The sequence below is a fragment of the Emydura macquarii genome, unplaced genomic scaffold, assembly GCF_026122565.2.
Source record: "Emydura macquarii macquarii isolate MOO-44397 ecotype Brisbane River unplaced genomic scaffold, CSIRO-AGI_Emac_v2 contig_2503, whole genome shotgun sequence".
NCBI lineage: Eukaryota > Metazoa > Chordata > Testudines > Chelidae > Emydura > Emydura macquarii.
In genome coordinates, this window is record NW_027132640.1 from 86,492 (window position 1) to 107,886 (window position 21,395).

General features: G+C 50.3%; 1 protein-coding gene across 3 annotated transcripts in view; it reads right to left on the reverse strand.

Annotated features, from left to right (window-relative positions):
- Positions 1-20,631, reverse strand: part of LOC137163290 (RNA-binding Raly-like protein) — a 51,954-nt gene extending 31,323 nt beyond the window's left edge. For 2 of the 3 annotated variants that reach the window (XM_067563470.1, XM_067563469.1), the window contains exons 1-2: positions 20,424-20,631; positions 7,679-7,757 (exon numbers count right to left, since the gene is read on the reverse strand). In XM_067563470.1, coding sequence (XP_067419571.1) covers positions 7,679-7,757; positions 20,424-20,460 — 116 coding nt within the window. In that variant the 5' untranslated portion in view covers positions 20,461-20,631. The remainder of the gene's footprint in view (positions 1-7,678; positions 7,758-20,423) is intronic. The other variant, XM_067563468.1, reaches the window with a different exon arrangement.
- Between the last annotated feature and the right edge of the window lie 764 nt (positions 20,632-21,395).

The following is a 21,395-nucleotide window of genomic DNA, read 5'->3' on the forward strand; positions in this document are numbered from 1 at the left end:
ACTTGTAGGAGAGTGAAAGGAAGCGTAGAGGGGTGGGGGAGGTCTAGGTTGGATATTAGGAAAAACTAGGAAGCATAGAGGGGTGGTGAAGCACTGGGATGGGTTACCTACGGAGGTGGTGGAATCTCCAACCTTAGATGTTTTTTAAGGTCTGGCTTGACAAAGCCCTGGCTGGGATGATTTAATTGGGGGTTGGTCCTGCTTTGAGCCGGGGGTTGAACTAGATACCTCCTGAGGTCCCTTCCAACTCTAATCTTCTATGATTCTAGGAGTCAAGTGAAATAAAAATCTTAAATGAACCAAACTGTACCATAAACTTTCTATGGATAGTAATTCCATGCTTGAATAATAAGAATATAGCAGTAGGGATATACTGCCGACCACCTGACCAGAATGGTGATAGTGACCGTGAAATGCTCAGGGAGATTAGACAGGCTATAAAAATAAAAACTTCAATAATAATGATGGATTTCAACTAATCCATATTGACTGGGTACATGTCACCTCAGGACGAGATGCAGAGAGAAATCTTCTTGACACCTTAAATGATTGCTACTTGGGGCAGCTAGTCCTGGAACCCACAAAAGGAGAGGCAATTCTTGATTTAGTCCCAAGTGGAGCACAGGATCTGATCCAAGAGGTGAATATAGCTAAACCTCTTGGTAACAATGACCATAATATAATAAAACTTAACATCCCTGGGGAAAGAGAGAGAGACACCAAAAGAGCCCACCATGGTAGCATTTAATTTCAGAAAGGGGAACTACATAAAAACAGGAAGTTAGTTAAACAGAAATTACAAGGTACAGTGCCAGATGTGAAATCCATGAAAGTTGCACGGAAACTTTTTAAAAGACACCATAATAGAGGCTCGATTTAAATGTATACCCCAAATTAAAAAACCTAATAAAAGGTCCAAAAGAGTGCCACTATGGCTAAACAACAAAATAAAAGAAGCAGTTAGAGGCAACAAGGCATCCTTCAAAAAGTGGAAGTTAAATCCTATTGAGGAAAATAGAAAGGAGTAGAATTAGGAAGGTCAAAACAAGAATTGGAAGAACAGCTAGCCAAAGACTCAAAAAGTAACAGTAAAAATGTTTTAAGTACATCAGAAGCAGGAAGCCACTAAACAACCAATGGAGTCATTGGACGATCATGATGCGAAAGGAGCGCTCATGAAAGGTAAGGTCATTGCAGAGAAACTAACTGAATTCTTTGCATTCGTCTTCACAGCTGAAGACGTGAGGGAGATTCCTAAACCTGAGCCATTCTTTTAAGGTGACAAATCTGAGGAACTGTCCCAGATTGAGGTGTCATTAGAGGAGATTTTGGAACAAACTGATAAATTAAACAGTAATAAGTCACCAGGACCAGATGGCATCCACCCAAGAGTTCTGAAGGAATTCACATGTGAAATTGCAGAACTACTAATTATGGTATGTAACCTGTCATTTAAATCTGCTTGTGCCAGATGACTGGAGAATAGCTAAGGTGATGCCAATTTTTTAAAAAGGCTCCAGAGGTGATCTCAGCAATTACAGGCCAGTAAACCTAACTTCAGAACCAGGCACATTGGTTGAAACTATAGTAAAGAACAGAATTATCAGACACATAGATGAACACGATTTGTTGGGGAAGAGTCAACATGCACTGCTGCAGACTGGGGACCGATGGGCTAGGCAGCAGTTCTGCACAAAAGGACCTGGGGGTAACAGTGGACAAGACGCTGGATGAGAGTCAGCAGTGTGCCCTGGTTGCCAAGGTTAACAGCATATTGGGCTGCATTAGTAGGGGCATTGCCAGCAGATCAGGGGAAGTGATTATTCCCCTCTATTAGGCATTGATGAGGCCGCATTTGGAGTAGTGTGTCCAGTTTTAGGCTCCCCACTATAGGAAGGATATGAAGAAATTGGAGATTGTCCAGCAGAAGACAACGAAAATGGATTAGGGGCTGGAGCAGAAGACTTATGACTGAGGGAACTAGGCTTATTTAGTCTGAAGAAGAGAAAAATGAGGGGGGATTTGATAGCAGCCTTCAACTACCTGAAAGGGGGTTCTAGGGACGATGGAGCTAGGCTGTTCTCAGTGGTGGTAGATGACAGAACAAGGAGCAATGGTCTTAAGTCACATTTGAGGGGGTGGGAGGTGTCTAGGTTGGATATTAGGAAAAACTTTTTCCCTCAGAGAGTGGTGAAGCACTGAAACGGGTTACTTAGGGAGGTGGTGGAATCTCCATCCTTAGAGGTTTTTAAGGCTCAGATTGACAAAGGCCTGGCTGGGCTGATTTAGTTGGGGTTGGTCCTGCTTTGAGCAAGGGGTTGGACTAAATGACCTCCTGAGGTCCTTTCAACCCTCATCTTCTATGATTCTATGGTTTTGTAAAGGGAACTTGTGCCTCACCAATCTACTAGAATTCTTTGAGGGGGTCAACAAGCATGTTGACAAGGGAGATCCAGTGGCTATAGTGTACTTAGATTTTCAAAAAGCCTTGGACAAGGTTCCTCAGCAAAGGCTCTTAAGCGAAGTAAGCCGTCATGGGACAAGACGTCTCAGACGAGTAACTGGTTAAGATAGGAAACAAAGGGTAGGAATAAATGGTCAGTTTTCAGAATGGTAAGGGATAAATAGTGATGTCCCTGAGGGGTCTGTTCCAGTGCTGTTCAACATATTCATAAATGATCGAGAAAAAGGGGTAATAAGAGTGAGCTGTCAAAATTTGCAGACGATACAAAACTACTCAAGCTAGTTAAGTCTAAAGCAGAGTGCAAAGAGTTATAAAGGAATCGCACAAAACTGGGTGACTGGGCAACAAAATGGCAGATGAAATTCAATGTTGATATATGCAAAGTAACGCATTGGAAAACATAAACCGAATTATACATATAAAATGATGGGGGTCTAAATTAGCTGTTACCACTCCAGAAAGAGATATTGGAGTCATTGTGGATAGTTCTCTGAAAACATCCGCTCAATGTGCAGCAGCAGTCAAAAAAGCTAACAGATTATTGGGAATCATTAGGAAAGGGATAGATAATAAACCAGAAAATAGCCTATTGCCTCTTTATAAATCCATGGTATGCCCACACCTTGAATACTGCATGCAGATTTGGTCGCCTCAAAAAAGATATATTGGAATTGGAAAAGGTACAGAAAAGGGAAACAAAAATTATTAGGGGTATGGAACAGTTTCCATATGAAGAGAGATTCATAAAACTAGAGCTTTTCGGTTTGGAAAAGAGACAACTAAGGAGGCATATGACAGAGGCTGATAAAATCATGACTGGTGTGGAGAAAGTAAATAAGAAAGTGTTCTTTACTCCTCATAACACAAGACCTAGGGGGTCACTAAATGAAATTAATAGGCAGCAGGTTTAAAATGAACAAAAGGAAGTCAAAGTGGAACTCCTTGCCAGAGGATGTTGTGAAGGCGAATACTATAACAGGGTTCAAAAAAGAATTAGATAAGTTCATAGAGGATTGGTCCATCGATGGCTATTAGCCAGGATGGGCAGACATTGCTGTGTGCCAGAAACTGGGAATGGGCAACCAGGGCCCCCACGTGGTGGGGGGTACACTTTACTGGGGCCCGGAGGCCTGGCCCAGGCTGCAACCCCCATTACCATGATGAAAAAGTTGAGGCTAAATTGTAGATCATGCCTGAGGATATTTATAGAAACTTATTTCCCTGTCTCTATGTATCTATTGTCCAGATCTTGAGAGATTTGCTGGAGCCCATCAGAAGCAGTGTTAGAGCAGTCTCAAGCAACATTGTGAACAGTGAGTTGCTGGGCCTACTGGCCCAGCCCAGGCCCTTCTTTAGAATAGAGTGTGTGTGCTTGTGCAGTCAAACTAGGACTTGTCGTTTGAGACTGAGACACAGAAATCTGTGCTCCTCTCTGTGACATGATCTATCATATCAAGATCAAGAACTACCAGTCCCAGAGTTCCTTGTGCAGAGGAAGAAGGTAGGGACAGCTGGTGGGAGGGGCAAAGCAAAGCACCATAAGACAGTGGGAGCGAATGCTGCTTCTTTTTCCGGTAGGATTTGCAGGCCCAAAATATATGTGAGTAAGTGTCTAATTCACTCACAGTCACACACACACCCCACACTACCATGTCTGGTGGTGGCTATAAATACAAATCAGGCAGCCAGAAACATAAGGAGGTAAAAGAAAGGGAACTAAAAGAAGCTAAAGGACACCAACCTATCCTCCAGTTTTTCAAATCAGACGCGGCCTTTCTGCAGTCAGGCAATATACTAACTAGGGAAGCAGATGAACAAAATCAAGACGAAAATGATTTCAATATAGAGACTGTGTCTGTGGCACTGGCAATTGATGACAAAGAAAAATTCCACTCAGTCCTAAAATGTGACACTAGAGCCTGGGGAACTAGAAGAAGCTTCTAAATGTCTACTTCACAAGTATCCTACAGATCTTGCTGAGAATTTTCCTTGCGAAAAGTTGCATCTGAAAAAAATCTTCAAGTCTACTTTTGGAAAAGAATATGAACTACCCCCACTTATCTTATTAAATGAGATTTACAAAAAAACAACTGCAACTAATTTTCAGTGAAGTGTGCAGAGCCCTACGGATTTTTTGCACACTGCCAGTGACTATGGCAGAAGCTGAAAGAAGTTTCAGCAAGCTAGCACTCATCAAGAACTGCAGGTGTTCTACAATGGGGCAAGAACAGTTAAGCTACCTAGCTATCTTGTCTATTGAGCGTGAACTTGCAAGAGAAATTGACTTTGGGGGATTAATTCATGACTTTGCAAAGAAAAAGGCCAGAAAAATAAAGCTTTAAAGTTAATTAGCCTAATTATAAAATGTTTGCAGTCACATTGGTCCATTAGAATAAAAAAATCAAGACATTGACAGCATATAATACCTTTATGATGACCAAAAAGTTACAAAATAGTCAGCAAACTTGTAGGACTCTCAGGCTGGGTGTTATGTTAAACAAAAATAGCAAAGCGGGAGTTGGGGACGTTTTTCAGAAATATAGAATATGTAACAGTAATTTCAGAATTCAAACATTTTTCATGGCTCATGAGATTGTATGTATGGGATGAGGGATGGTGGTATGTGTGTGGGAGGAGGCTCACGTTGCAAGTTTGTACAGGGCCCAACAAAATTATGCTTGGGCCCTGTGTGTGATGGGATGGATCACTGGATGACGACCTGTTCTGTTTATTCCCTCGGAAGCACCAGCCACCGTTGGAAGAAAAGCACTGGGCTAGATGGACTGTTGGTCTGACCCAGTCTGGCCATTCCTTGGTACTATATTACAAAAGCATCTGTCCCAGACTAGGGCCCCATTGTGCTAGGTACTGTACAAACTCACAGTGAGAGACAGGCCGAGCTCCAGAAAGCTTACAGGCTGCAGACATGAGCTCTGCGTACGTGGAAGGGGAAACAAAAAATTACTCAGCCGAGGTCACACAGCAGCAGAGCCGGCACCAGCATCCAGATCTCCTGACTCTCCAACCACTCGACCAGTGGGTGGCCATGAGTCTGGGAGCCTGGCTCCTACCTCTGGCTCTACCACCAACTTGCTTTGTGGTCTTGGCCAAGTGCCTTGGCCCCTCCCTGGCTCAGGTTCTCTGTCCGTTCAAGGCACAGCTGGGATAGTATTCCTCAAAGCGGGGTACCCTGGACGCAGCCTGCTGAGCCCTGAGCTGCAGATGGGGTGGCAAGCAGCAGCAGCGGATCTCCTGTGGCCAGGGACATCCCCCGCTCTGCCTTCATCCCAGCAGGCTGCTGCACCATCCCCATGGTAACTGACAGAACAATTCCTTCAATGAACAAGAGCTCACCAGCAATATGGAGAACTGACCAGCTGGCAGTGTCCCTCCCCCTCCCACACGGCCCTGCCTGGGATCCCAGCCCTGCTCCTTCAGCAAAGTGCTGACTTGTTGCAGCTTAATCGGCAAGCTCCATGCTAATGTGGGCCGGCTGGGCTGGCTAATGAGCAGAGACGGGCCCCAGCCCCAACTACTTACTCACTGCCTGGGGGTATCTGGATCCAGAAGTTCAGTTCAGCCCATTATACAAAGGGGGGGCTGACAAATTCAGAGGAAAATCTGGCTCCAGAGTCTGGGGGCTGGCCCCTAATGAGGGCCTGTATGTGCGTGGGGAGATGGAGGAATAAGAGACTCCATTACAGCTCAGGTTCCAGGATGGACCCCACAGCCAGCTGAACCAGACACATGAGCAAGTTGAAGTGGCTGCAAGCCAAACTAGCATGGCCTTCCACGGGCTGGTTCTCAAGGCTGCTCCCTGAAGGTGGAGCAAAGCTCCTCTTCCTTAGTTGCAAGACAATACAGTTCTGCACCAGAGATGGGCAAATCTCTGAGAACCTGGAGCTCAAGCGCTGTGATATGGACACAGCGTTGCAGTGCCCTGGATCTAGAAATCTAGATGGGCTAGAGTGATCTGGAAATGCTCTAGACTCAGACGGAGAACTCCAGAACAAGATATCGGAAATGGTTTAGAAATGGCTCTCAGTGTCAGGATCTCTGCTCCCCCGTTAAGTGGGAGACGGAACGATTAGTGATCGTTACAGTCAATTTGGTGCTGCAGCGAGAGTTATCCCTTCCTCACCATTTCCAGGACATGGAGGGAAAGGTAGATGCTCTGTTATGGCTTCCACCATACGGTGCTGGCCACTTTGGGAGGCAGGGTACTGAGCCAAATGGACCCTGGGTCTAAGCCAGTCTGGCAACGCCTGCACGTCCATGCTCTCCTCAGCTCAACCCCCAGCAGTTTCCTCAGAGGGACCGACATCCCCCGGACATCATTTTAAAGGCTAGGATGGTGAATTTCAGTGTATTATTTCTAACACACATTTATCTATACAGCTTCCAAATTCCATTGAGTCAGCAGCCTTCTGATCGCTGTGGAGAATGGTGCAAGGAGACACACACATACACACCCCACCAGAGAGTGTCTCACAAGACGACCGCTCCCACCCCCAGCCAGGGAGTGTGGCACACACAGACACACACATACCCCGCCAGGGAATGCAGCGCAAGGAGACTGCCTCCCCCACCAGGACGTGAAAGTGCCCAACACACCAGCTCCCCAGTGAGCTCAAAGAGGGTCTCCATCACTCAGACCTCCTGGCCACTAGAGCGAGACTGTGACAGCAGGTGCAGAGGACCACGGGTAATTAGGCGACTGTGAGGTTGAAAACACGAGGTTGTCACTGTGGCAGCAGGCCTCGTGCCATGGGCACTGTCGAGGCATTTCAGCAGGCCTCACCATCTCAGCTGGCACACCGGCCATCCCAGCCTCCCAACCCACGTGGGACGCAATGCGTTCAGGGATTCATCTGTGGCTTGACTGGAGACGTCCCCCCAAGCCCAATGCAGAGCCAGAGCTGAAGGCCCTGCCATCCGAGGGCTGGGGCATGGCGGGTGCGGGGGGCCTCGTGGGCCAGGTGAGGAGGACCTGGTGCTCAGGGAGAGGGAGCAGGACCTGGCTGAGTGAAGAAGATGGGATATGGGGAGGAGGGATGGTGGGAGAAGAGAGACCATTGGGGCAGGTCTCTTATTTCATGAGAAACCCTCAGAGGCTTTCCCGGCACCACTGAGAATAATCCCCTAACCCCAAAGCCAGTGCTACTTGACACAGCACCCCTCCCCACCGGACCACAACGTGCCACCCAGACTCACTGGTAGAGGGCACCGCCGTGCTGCCGCTTCTGTCCAGGTCTGGACCGGCTCGGCTTGGGTTCTCTCGCCATGTCCAAATCTAGGGAAAGAGACAGCAGGGGAGTGAGAAAGGGCTAGGAGGGTGCACAAGAAGGGAACAAAACGGCCAGCGGAAGATGGAAAGAAGGGGAATATGAGAGGAAACAGCAGTATATTGCCTTAGGGTGGGTTTCCAAAAACACCTCAGCGAGTCAGGCATCCAACTCCCCTTGGCTCTCAGTGATCATCTAGGCACATAACTTCCACTGATTTCAATGGGACTCGGGGGCCTAAATACCTTTGAGGAGCTTGGCCCTTGGCTCCCTGAGGTGTTTTTGAGAATCTCCTTTTTGCTTTCGAGACACCCCACCCCGTTCTAAAACAAACAATCTGAACGTGACTCACAAGCAGCGAGAACCAGAGGAGGGATTATACAACTGAATGAACGATCTCTTGGGCAGCTCTAGCATGCCCCACTTCCAAGCGCTTCACAATGACTTCCACAATCCCCCCCAACTGGACCCAGCAGGTCAATCAGTATCACGATCCCTATTTTACAGACAGGATCTGAGGCTCAGAGATATTAGAGGCCAGGTTTTGAAAACCAGCCTCCGATTTAGGAATGAGATTATCCACAGCACTACCCACATCCCTGCACTTAGGTCTCATCCAAAAACTGATCGCAGCGCCCCCTGTCCCCAAGCTGCCGGCTGAGTCCCACCCACTGAGGGATGACACATCTTCCTGCAGAGTGCTGCACTTTCTTCCAAAGAGGCAACCCAGCCTCAATCTGCTTCCCATTTCTTGCTGGGGCTGAGAGGATCATAACCAAAGATCAGCACCAATGGATATGCAGCGCTTTGTACCAGTGTCGCTTCACGGACAGCTCTCCAAGACTGAAGGCTGGGTGGTGTCTCTCTTCCTTCCTTCCCCCCCCCCCCACCCCCCGCCCCAGGGGGTTAAACAGCTTTAGGGCACAGGGAAATTATTGCTGTAATCTCACCTGCTGGCTGTTACAGGCTGACTGGTCCCTTTAAGAAAGGAGGTGGGAGGGAGAATCCAGTGCACCTGTGATTGATTACCTCCTGCCCAACTGGGAAGGCAGATGGGTCTCATAAAGGGGAGAGGGGGCAGTGAGCAAGGGATGGCTGGTTACCCACTGATGCTCCCTCCCCGAGGCAGTCAGAAGAGCAGCAGAGGGGGTTTGCCAGCTGATGACTCTGGGCCAAAGAGAGGGAGAGGTGACGAAGGTGGAGTTCTGTCTGGGGCAGGCTGCTTGGTACAGAGCAGACTGGAACAGAAGGAGAGCTCCAGGCCAGGCTGGAGATGTCAGAGCAGAGCAGGAACTCCAGGTGTGGTGATGGACTCGATGCTGAGATTTTGAGGTTGCTTTGAACTGTGTGTTATTAAGTCAGCTCCAGGTCGGGGTGCTGTTAGCCACATGGTTGCCCTGTAATGATGGTAAACTATTTACCCTTCGAGGAGCTGTCTGCCCCTTCCCTGGCTGAGCCAGGGCCCCTTGCGGTGTGGTCTCTGTAACCTCCCAGAGTAGAGACACCAGCATGGACAGCATGGTCCTTGATACAGCTAGAGGGCGGGACAGCCAGTGAGATGTTAAACCTTAGCACACTGGGCTTGTAGCGGCTCTGCTTCTAGAGTCTCCAAAGGGTTTATAAAAAGCACACAGACGAGCCAATCTGACCATCAGAACTGTAGCCCCTGGAGAATCAATTACTCATGTCTCAGACTCAGAGTGCTCCAGGGCCTACATTCCCATTGGCACAAATGCCGGCTTTCTTTGCACTTACTCTGTGTGAGAGAGCTTCATATCAGTCCTGTCTTCTTACCCCAGACATGGCCTGCTTCAGACTGGGGCCCCCGAGGAAACTCCTATATGAGGCAGCATCACCGCAGACACTATCGGCAGATGGGGAGCCCCAGCTTGCAATGGCAGAAGTGACATAGTACCAGCACCACAGTTCAGGTTCCTCTATTGCTACAGAGGAATAGCCAGGTGAGGGGCCGTGCCTGGCCCAGGTGGCCCACTGACATCCAGTTCTGGTTCCTCTCGTGGCAGGAGCTGCATCCAGAGTCCATTCCAGAGGACTCAGCTCTTTGCTCCAGGTGAATGAACAGATGGGCAGAGCCCCTGTGTGCTGTGCCCCCGCCAGGGCAAGTGAGTGTGCCAATGACTTCTTGCAACTGAGGCCATCCTTGCTTTGCGGCGCCACTTGGTGAGCATGGAACTCTTAATCTCAGCGTCATGGATTCAAGCCTCAGATTTCTTAGCAACACACGGACCGGTGGATAAGGCATTAGTGTTAGACTTAGGAGGCGTCTACCACCGACTTCCTGCGTGACCTTCAGCACGTTGCTTCCCCTTCCTCCATTTATTTAGACCCATAAGCTCTTCGGATCAGGGACTGTCTCTTTGTAAGTATACATACAGAGGCCATCACAATAAGGACCAGATCTCAGGTGGAGATTCTAGATGCTGCTTCAGTGCCAATAATAATATGGCCTCAACCACACAGGGCAAACTCCCAGGCTTGAGACCCGGATCAATGCAGTTGTGCTGGATCTGGACAGAGAATGTTTTAACCTGGCTTAAAAAGTGCCCATCAGCCCAGGCGGTGCATTAACCCTCTCTGCACCCAGTGTCACTAGATGAACAAACCACCGCTGTCTGGTTGGCCTACAGCGGAGTGTGAACTGTGCTGACTGGGTCTAGAAGACAGTCTGGAAATACACAAATGTACAGAAAAATACAAGGCCAAGCCAGTCTGGCGAGAGGTCACTCAGCTGGATGTCACAGACCGCTGATGCCTGCAGCCTTTCAGGCAGGAGCAGTAGGTGTGGGACATGAATGTTCTCCCAGCCCTGTAGAAGGAAAAGCCCTCTAGTAATGGTCCTGCCAAAGGGGGCAACGCAGCTGGGGGTGGATGCAACAATCTAGCAAGCAAGATCATCGCCCCACTGATACCACCACCACAATCAAAGCTGCTATGGACCGTCACGGTCCACCCACCCCGCATGCCAGCCCCAGGCGGTGCTGGGGAGCCTCAGAGGTCAGGGCCAGGGGTGCAGAGGCTCAGAGCTGGCAGGAAATAATACAGGGGTGAAGGTGAAAGCTCCTCTGCCTTCCCATGGTGGAGAGAACGGGTGACTTTGCGCACACAGTCTCGTGGGGAGCAGGGAAGTAAGAGCTCACCATTTCCATCAGTGCAGCTCCTGCTTTCCATCCACAGCACCTGCTCGGAAATCTCTCTCAGTATTGACTGTACTCATCACCTAAGTAGCTTTGCTGCTGCATCCAGCAAGTAGGGAGTGTAAGCCAATGCAGCTGCAGACCATGCTGACCGCACCATTATTCTGTCCCCTTGCACAGCCCATGTGTAATGCCAGGCAGGGCCCCAGCCAAGTTGATGCGCTTACTGCAGCTGCATGTTCTTTACCTTGACAGTGAATCTTTAGCAAACTCTAGGACCCCACTAATATGTTGGGCTGCCAGCCCCTTGCAGGGCTAGGGCTCAGCCCCTCCTCTCTCCATGGCCCTTCATTTGCTCCTGTTGCATGTCCGCACATCATCACCTGAGCCCTGTCTCCTCTTGTTTGCAGTAATCCCCAGGGCCTCATCTTCTGGAATGCTTCTCCCGGAGTCCAAGTACCAGCTGAATTAGTATTCATGAAACGCTGACAGGTGTTCCCAGGCAAACAACAGATCCCTCAGCCACGACAGACTCCACAGAGATGGCCTGGCCCGGCTGAGAAGGAACAGGGTGGAAGAGGGAAACCACCCAAAGATGTCCCCACTCGTGTGCCTGCGTACTTGGAGACCCTTCACATTGCCCCTTCCTTCCAGTGCTGCTGCTCCCAGACTCTCACCCCAGCAAGGCTATGCAGGCAGGTAATGTGGTCTAGTGGCTAGCGCACTGGACTGGGACTCAGGAGAATTCAGTTCTATTCCCCGGTCCATGTGACCTTTGGCAAGTCACAACCCCTCTACCTTGTCTATTTAGAGTGTATGCTCTTTGGGGCAGGGACTGCCTCGCACTATGTATCTGGGCAGCGTTAGCACCTTGGACCTCTATGCAACACGGTAACACACATACCAGTGGGAAGGCACTGCTGGGGGTGGGGACTGGGTGTCTCAGGGAACTATGCCTCAGAATAGTAAGAAACACGGATAGCCCCAAGACATGAGATTCAGAGCCAAAATCCTGGGTGCTTGGATCAGCCCATGGGAGAGAAAGGGCCATCTGTAAAAAGGGGATCTGGATCCAAGATTTGGAGTGTTTGGTTCAGGCCCATTTCCTGAGTCATCTGGTCCCTTTCCCTGCCAGGGAAGGGTTGTCCAGTAGAATATATTTTCTTGGGCTTTGTCCAATCTATTTTGAATTGTCCCCAAGCAATAGGTGCCTTCCAGCACTGGGAAACTGGCACTACACCATTATCATTACATCTCATTGCTCCTACCTGTGCCGCCTTGCACCACACAATAATTCTTCCTCCTCCTTGGTGTTTACAGGCTCCACATATTTGCAGGCTGTTGTCATGTCCCACACTATAAATTCAGCTCTTCTATGACCAGTCTGTCTCATCACTTCCGCTGCTCTGAATCCCTTCCAGTTTGTCACTATCTCTTCCAGAACTGAACATGCGGTCCCAGGTGCGTCACAGGGAATGGAACAATTCATTCCTTGTCTGCAATGCCTGTGCCCAAAAGAATCCGCACTGTTGCCACATCAGAGTGACATTCACGTCTAATCTGCCATCCACTGTCACCTGTCAGTCTCTTCCAGCATTACTGCCCTCCAGGTTTCATTCTCCCCTTGCAAAGGTGTAGATCGGACGATACTGTCCCCAAATCAGGATGCATTTTCTTCCAAGAGGAAATCTCATTTTATTTTCTGCCTATATTTCCAATCTCTCTCAATCCATCAGTATTATTTCTGTCCTCTCTGCTGTAGACAACTATCCCGACTCACTGTCATCTGCTAATTTAAGATCCCATTAGGCTACTTTTATGTTGAGTAGCCCGTTGGCTGGCAGACTAATATGAAGCTTACCTTCTTCCAACCCCTTTCCACCTGGAACCCCACCTCCCCACCCACAATTTCAAATCCTGCTTTTCAATACCCTTTGTTTAGGGTTTCAGTCAATTTTTAGTCCATGTAATGTCCACATCAAAGCCAATCTGAATCTATTTTAAGAGTATGATTTTTGTGAGTCACTGTGGCAAATACTTTACCAACCTCTAAATAGATCTAATTTTGTCCAAAAGCGTGATCAAGATTTTTCTGGCTAGAACCCATCCTCTTTATTGCTCATAGTGCCTTTATCCTCCAAAAGGTTAGTGCTTTCTTTTTGCTTTGATATTTCTTCCATTATTTTACTAGGGTTAGAAATTAGACCTGCAGGGCAGGAATTGCCAAGATCAATTTTGTTTCCTTTTTTGAGGATGAGTACACCATTTGCTTTCCCGTCAGCCAGGTAATGCTCTGGTTGTCCAGGACTTTCAAAAATGATAGTTTACTATTTGAACCACTGCACAGCTTGGTGGAGACCAAACCTCTGATTGTGGCTCATTGACCTCTGGGTTGTGAATCTAGTTCCCAGTGGGCAAGTGTCCATATCATGCACACACACAAATCTCACCAATGTAACAGGCAACTAGTGGAGAAGCCAAGGACTGCCCGTCTGGTTTGACTCCTCCTGCTGGCATTGGGAGGGGCGATGGGAGTGGTTTGGGATTTCACAGTAACACTCATTCAGGCATGTGAGCAACACTAACGAATGACTCTTCACAGCACCTGACACGGTTCTGTCTTGTAGCATACAGGGAACCGAAACCTGTTTTAAACGTATCCCTGATCCATGCCACGGCTCTGCTCTGGCCACGGGATGTGCCCAGAGAGAGGCTTAGGAAGTTGCCCAGTGAGTCAGCGGCAGAACCAGAGTTAGAACGACCCCAGTTTCTGTGTGCCAGTCCCCATGTGATCCAGCAGACCATGCTGGCATAGGCTGAGGTTTTTGACTGGACTTTTCAAAGGAGCCTAAAGGCAGCTGGTATCAGTGCCAACACCTCAGTGTATTCTAGTTTCCCGAAGGCGGTGTTCCTGATGGCACGTTCCAACCCTTCTTAGCAGCACACCAAGACGCAGAGCGCTGAATGCACCTGCCCGTAGCCGCTGATCACCTGTAGGTTGGCTGAAGGGAAGGACAAATGGGTCTTGTTGTTTCATTGGGTGAGAGGAAACTGACACACAGACAGGAAGAAAGGAAAACCAGTGAGGGAGTGAAATGCGAATGGAAGTGGCAGAGGTGTTAACTCTGGGTCCATCAACTTTGTTTCTACAGTGTGTAGGTACTGCTGGTTTGCCACAGCTCCCTGTGCGCTGCTGCCCAGCCCAGCCCAGCCCTGCCCTGCCGCATCATGAGAGTTGTGCTGCTCCCCCATATCCTCCCATACCCCATTCCCCAGCCCTGCCCTGCAACATCATGGGAGTTCTGCAGCTCCCCCATGCCCCTGCCATGCAGCAGCATGGGAGTTGTGCTGCTCCCCCCATCTCCTCCCATGCCCCATTCCCCAACCCTGCCCTGTAGCATCATGGGAGCTCCTCTGCTTTCCAGACTCCCGGTTCAAACCCACAGTAATGGCGTCTCCCTCTCCCCCCGGCTTTTTGAGCTCTTGAGCTGGTACGTCCCCAAACCCTCCTACCCAAGCGGGTCCCCAGTAGTCACTGGAGTGTCCAGCTGCATGTACCAGCAGTTAATCCTTTACTCTCCCCCCATGTGAAGTTTTCTCTTCTCATGGCTCAGGGTCCTTAGCCTGCCTCAAAGATGGCTGCCCAGATGTGGGGCTAGCCCAGAGACGTTCAATCTAACTAGATAGAAGCTCGGGGTCAGAGGCAATGAAAAAGCCGAAGGGCTCTGGCTGGCACAGCCTGTCCCCAGGGCCCCTCCCATCCTAGGAGTACAGGGAAACACCTACCTATATGGCCAGAAGACTCAATGGACAGCCCTGAACTGCGGCCAGCCTGCGTGGTCCCATGGGATGTGCCCATGAGGCAGAAATGGGATGAAGGCCATGTGCGATATGTGGCTGTGGATATGTATGGAGGGACAGGGATGGTCCTGCAGGCTAGGAGAATGGCTATGTGGACAGGGAGCAGGGGGCCAAAGGTTATGGAAGGGGCTGATGGAAGCGGGTACGTAGTGGTGGAATGAGCTGGGTGGGAGTGTGGGGTGAATGGGCCATGGGGCGGTTGGCACTCAGGTACGCAGGTGGGGGGGCCATGGGGCAGTTAGCACTCACCTACACAGGTGGCAGGGGGAAGTATGGGGTGGTTGATAATAGGGTATGGAGGTGATGGGGGTGCCAGCAGCAGTTAGCACTCAGGTACTGAGTCATGGGAGGCCATGGGGCAGATGACAGGCAGGTAGTGAGGTGAGGGGGGTGGGGTCATGGGGCGGGTGACAGGCAGGTACTGAGGCCATACAGATCAGCACAGCAGATGTGGGAGGCAGATTTACAGAGGCAGAGGGTGGCTCTAACAGGAGACATGGGGTGACCATGGAGAAAGTGGAGGGAAGTAGGGGGCCTTTGAATTGCTGAATTTGTATAACGGGTTGTAGAAGCCAAAAATGTTAAAAAACTGAAGACAAGAAGCCCTCATCAAGACCCCAACTGAGAGCTCCTTCTGCAGAGATCCACAGGCAGGGAACCCAGGAAATTTCCGTCTCTTCTTCTTGAAACCTTCAATGATTTCTCTACTCACCTTCCATCTTGGGGTGACCACGCATGGAGAAAAACCTCCACTCTGCTGCTTCCCCACAAGGCCCACGTCCACTCACAGCTAGCCAAGTCCCTGACACACTGGGACTTTCCAACTGCATCGCTGCCAGGTGACAGAAACGGGCTCACACCCTAACAAGCAGGGAGTCTCCTACACGGTCAGACCCTAGTGGAAGTTCTAGCAACATGCAGCCAGTGTGAGGCTGGTGGACAGGCAGCAGCTGTCCAGTCCCAGGGCTTGGGCAGAGTTGGGAGCGAGACTTGACTTCAGGGAGGAACCAGTGCCTGAGAAGCCTCCACTCTGACCCATCTGAGCATCGCTGCCTCCAAAGAAGGGGCAGAGACAAGGATTCTCTCCCCTCACCCGGTCCCGGCAATGCTGCAGTTCTGCAAGAAGCATGCCTCCCTGCTTGCTGGGGAAGGAATGGAAGGAGGGGTGCTGTTTACTGCCGATGCCTTGCCAATTAACACAGCTTCTCCAATCCGCCTGCAAAAGGAAGAATGAACCCAAACCTAGGCCTGCCTGGCGTGGCACTCCTGAGCACAATGCATCCCCAAGGCTGCTTCTGATACTGACTGGACTGCCACGCTACTGAACTTTGTGGCCTTTTTGCTGACAGTGTGGCCTACATTCCTGGGGCATGTGGGGGTACAGTGCCCCAAGAAGCATGCTGGAGCCTGCTGGATCTTTAACTGAAGAATAAGAATAGAAGCTAGCCTTTGGAACTCCCTGCCAAGACCAGGACTCTGCCCACACCTAGTGACAAGGTTTTGCTGCTTGTGCTTCATAACATCCACTTCCTCGCCCTTGTGTCCCACCTCGACAACAAGTGATGGGCCCTGTTATCACCTGTGGAGGGCAAGGAACCCTGGTGGACCAACTTGCATGCCACTCACGCCAGGGATATTAGTTAGCAGATACTCCACAGAGCCATGAGCATGTAGCTGGCGCAGTCCACAAACTCCCCAACACCTGTCCCTTCTGCAGCAAGGAGACCTGGGGCACCTCTGTGGAAGGTGTGTTAGGTTGCAGCTCTTCTTCCAGCTCCTCCAGAACCTCTTACTGAGGTTCCGGCTGCACTTTTCTCTGCACCTCCTGATCTATGCACACCCCATCCATGGCCCCACTTCCTCCTGGCACTGTGGGGGGTGGTGCTCTGCAACTGTGGGGCCTATTTCCAGTCCCTTGCTGCTCATGTCTCTGGGCAGAGTTCCTCTGGGCAACGTTCTCTGACTCCTTGGATACCTCTGAAGGACAGCCGGCAGTGTCCGGGGTTCTCTGCTTGGTGTCCCCTTCTGGTTCCCTGATTTTTAACCTCTGACCTCACTCCAATTCCCTGTTTTCTCCTTTGTTGTCCCCTGTAATCAACTGGGTCCTGGACTCTGTGGTTTCTCCCGCTTAGTTGAGGGCCTAGACTGGTCTGCACCAGTACTTCAAATAATACCAAGCAAAAAGGTTTTCCAACAAACCATCATATGAGAAGAACAGTGAGTGCAGACACAGCAGCTGTCCAGGTCATTTTGAAAGCTCAGGTTGTAAGGAAGGCTAGGATGAAGTCTTTTGCTCAGGTCCAGTTGAACCTGTGTAGCCTACAACAATTTCTCCCCGGTGTGGTTGGGAAGCCACAAGCCATGCAGCTGCACCACTTCAGCCAGTCCTCCTAACTCCATCCCACAACAAGGTAGTGCCTTGCATTTGGGATTTATCCCAAAATGCCAGCTTCCACCTGGCCACTCGGGAGCTGGTATCTCAGGAGCCCCATAATGCACTGGTACAACCATGGCTGGTGGGTGTATTGGGCAGTGACACTACCAAATGGTTCAGTCAAGTGCAGTCTTGCTGAGTTGTTGTAAGAACCAGCAAGACAACAAACCATGTTCTTTATCTAAGGTACTTATGTGACCCTCATCACTGTAACATGAGTGCCTCTGCAAACAGTGTCACAAACATTGCTTTATGCTAGTTTAGATAGGGCTTTAGTCTAAGGCTATGTCTTCACTGATTCGCCGCCGTCAGATCGACTTCTCTGGATCGACTGAGCAGTCAGTGCAGACCTGCTCAGTCGATCCAGAAATCGACATATTAAGACCACCTCCTCAAGTAGCGTAGCGCTGCGTCGACGGGAACATGGTTCCCGTCAGCGCAGTGCAGTGAAGACGGCGCGCAGAACAGAAGCAGAGGAGTTGACGGGAGTTACACAAGTTTTTTGCATAGCTTGCGTAACTCCAGTTGACTGCCGCCGAATCTCGGAGGTAAGTGAAGACAAGCCCTAAGCTACTGTCAAACAGACTGTAAATGCCAAGAGACCATCAATCACCAGAATGTAGGTGTTGCCACACCAGGTCAGGGCCTCAGAAATCCATCCTCTGACAATGGCCAGCGCCAGATGCTTCAGAGGGACATGCCGGAGCTGGCTTGTGGCCTGAGGCAAGAGTGTTCACATCCCAGCTAAAAAATATTGGCTTTAATATCCTCTCTCAAGAAGCTATAGATGTCTTCATTATCAATATAAATGTCCATTCTGTTTTAGGACCCTTGGCTTCATCAGTATCTTGTGGCAGGGAGTTCCACAGCTGAATTATGCTTTGTATGTCAAATTTCCTGTTAACAGTTTTTACATTTGCTGCCTTTCAATTTCATTGAACATATCTTTGTTCTATTTATACAAGAGAGGGTAAACAGAAGTTCCTGTTCTCCCTTCCCTAGACCACTCATTATTTTGTACTCCTCTACGGCAGAGGTCCCCAAACTGTGGAGGAATGTTTGGGGGGCGTGGCAAGGCCCAGAGTGCCACCCAACCCTGCTCTGGCCCCGCCCCTCAGCTACAGCCCCTGCTCCAACCTTGCAGCTGCGGCCGCCAGGCCCTGCTCCTGGCCTCCAGCCGCCATGGCTCCACTCCTAGCCTCGGCACCCAGGCCCACAACTGCGGTCCCACTCCCAGCCCCAGTTAGAGGTATGCGAGGGGCACGGATAGGCATAAGGGGGGACGCAATGTAAAACGTTTGGGGACCACTGCTCTATGATTTGCATACCTCCTCACAACCTCTCCCTAAACTAAATAGATCCAACCTTGTCAATCTCACCACACATGGAAGTCTTCCCACACCAATTATTTGTGTCACCCACCTCTGAACCCCATCAATTATTGCTATATCCTTCTGGAGACGAAGTGGCCAGAACTGAATATAGTAGATTTATATAATACATAGATTTATATAATGGCATTAGAATATTTTTATTATTACCCATTCCATTCTCTAGGCACCCTAACATTTTGGATTTTTGATGGTTGCTGCCAACTTTCCCTGAGTGACATCTGGGACTTTTACCTTGAGTTGTTCCAGTAGTTCAAATTATTTCTTCCCATGTGCATTACCTTGTATTTCTGAACATGGCATATCAAACCATCCCTCCCCCCATGCTGTCAATTCACCTAGTTTAGTTGGGTCCCTTGGAAGTTTCTCATGGTCTTCTCTAGTCTTAACTAGCCTAAATGATCCTGTGTCACCAGCACAGTTTTACTACCTCACCTCCTTTTCCAGATCATTGAGAAATATATTAAACAACTGTGGTCATAGTACAGAACCTTGTTAACCTTTTGCCATGTTGAAAATATTCCTGTTTTTTTGTCATTTAGCCAATTTCTGATCCATGCCAATACCTTATTTCTGACTCCAGTTTCCTTAGTAGCCTCTCATGAAGGACTATGTCAAAAGTTTTATGAAAATTCAAATAAATTATGTTAGCGGTTCTCCTTTTTGTTGAATTCTAATAGGATGAAGAGGCATGATTTTCCTTTGCAGAAGCCATGCTGATTTATCCTTATCATATCATGTTAATTTAGGTGCTTTATCATTCCATTTTAATAATTATTTCAACCAGTTACAGAAGTAAGGCTCATTCCTCTGTAATTCCTAGAATCGCCTCACCACCTTTTTAAGGTACATTTGCTCCCCTTTGGTTCTCCAGTACAGTAATTGATATTAATAAGAGATGGCACATTTTATTAGCAGTTCAGCTAGTTTATTCCTCCAGAACTCTTGGAGATGTCATCCAGGCCTGAGGACTTGCTGCTCTTTAATTTAATCAGCTGCTTCCAGCACCTCCTTTCTTGATTTCTCAATCTCTGATTCCTTCATGGGCATTTTTACCTGATACTTCAACTAATCAGGGCATACATTGGGACAAAGGTGCTAGGGCTCCTATTGTGGCTGATACAGCCCCAAACAAAATGGCTACAATTTATGAACAGCAGCTAATGCTCATTTTGTACCAAAATAGGAGACCAACACTGAGAGTGGATTTCCCCAGCTTATGCCAACTGTACTTTCCCAGGAAATCTGATTTATTATGCCTATGAAAGATTTCCTTCTCCATAGAACTACACAAGCACCCACTCGACCTGGTGGACTCATTGGGCTACCAACTTTTCCTCTGGCTTTTTCACTGCCCAAATATTACATTCCGCCTCAAGAGGATTCAGATGGAAACCTATATTGGCGGTGGAAGTGAGGCACCACCATTTGGCTTGGTATCCAACTGTTCCAACATCGTAGCCCCGCTGCACTCAGCATCACACAGGCTATGCCTAGCTAGCAAGGTGGTTTAAATCCTAGCTACCCTGCGCTTTCATCATGCATCAGTAGATTCAATTATTCATCCAAACCTAGTAATTTCCTCTCCCTTAAAAAAAACCAAACCAAAACAGCTGATTAGAACATTCCGGGGGACAGAGAGGAGAATCCGAACCCTTACCCCGCCCGGAAAAGGGCCAGTGGAAACCCAACCCCCCACCCCCGATTCTACTCCTCTGCTTGCTCCTTGCTGTGTTTTGCATTTGCCATCTTGTCTGGGGGAAAGGACTGGAATGGAAATCGCTGCACGCACGCACGCACGCACAACCCGAGTTAGGAGCTAGCCTTACTTACATCTCCAGCACCCGTCCTCGCTGCCGAAGAGAGTCATACCCCGCGGGCAGGGCCTGGGGCGGACAGGACGCAAGGCTGTGTCTGTGACCGCTGCAGCGGGCAGTGGGCCGGGTTTCTCTCTCGCTCGCTCGGCTCGCAGCGCAGCGCAGCGCAGCGCAGCGCTCGGGTCCCCGCCAGGCGCACGACACGCCCCACCCCGCCCCGCCCCGCCAGCAGCAGCTGCGCAGCGCTCTGTGCCGTGCAGAGCCGCGGAGGGACGTCGGGGAGGGCTTGGCTCGGGCTGTACGTACCAGAGGGCGGGGTATGGGTCATGCGTGAGCAGCAAACCAACCATCTCCGCGGCAGGCCAGGGAGGCGGCCCGGCTCGGCCCGGCCCGGCCCGGCTCGTGTATTTCTGTACGATGAGCTCAGCAACGCGGAGTGACCGATCGGGGGGAATGTAGGGGTCCGCGCTCGGCGCGGCACTGAGCCGAGGCAATCAAGCGCCGCGCTCCCGGGGAATGGGGCGGGGGCGTTGCTGTGCTGCGGACCCCGCTGGCCGAGGACCCTGGGCCGGGCCGGGCCGCGCCGCGCCGCTGGCTGGCTGGCTGGAGCCGGGGCAAAGCGCTTGCCCGGAGCAACGAGAGTGGGTCGGACCGAGGAAAGGCAGCGGCTACTGCGATCCCCGGGCGCGAACCCCGGAGCGGCCGTGTCCGGCTTCCTTGGTTCCCCGGGGCGGGGGGTCAGCACAGTAGGGAGGGAGCTGGTTTCCCTCCCCGGCTGGGGCGTTGTCTGGCTCTGCAGCCGCGCAGGCCGAGGGAGGGAGGCGGTAGCGGGGAGCGGCCAGGCCGAGCTGCTGGAAGGGGCGAGCGGGCCGGAACGGATCGGTTCTCCGGAGCCTGGCGCCAAGTGAGCGACGGGCCGGGCCGGGGTAACCGGCAGGGCTGGCAGCCGCCCGGGGGACGGGAGGGACGTGGCTGGGCCTGACGGAGA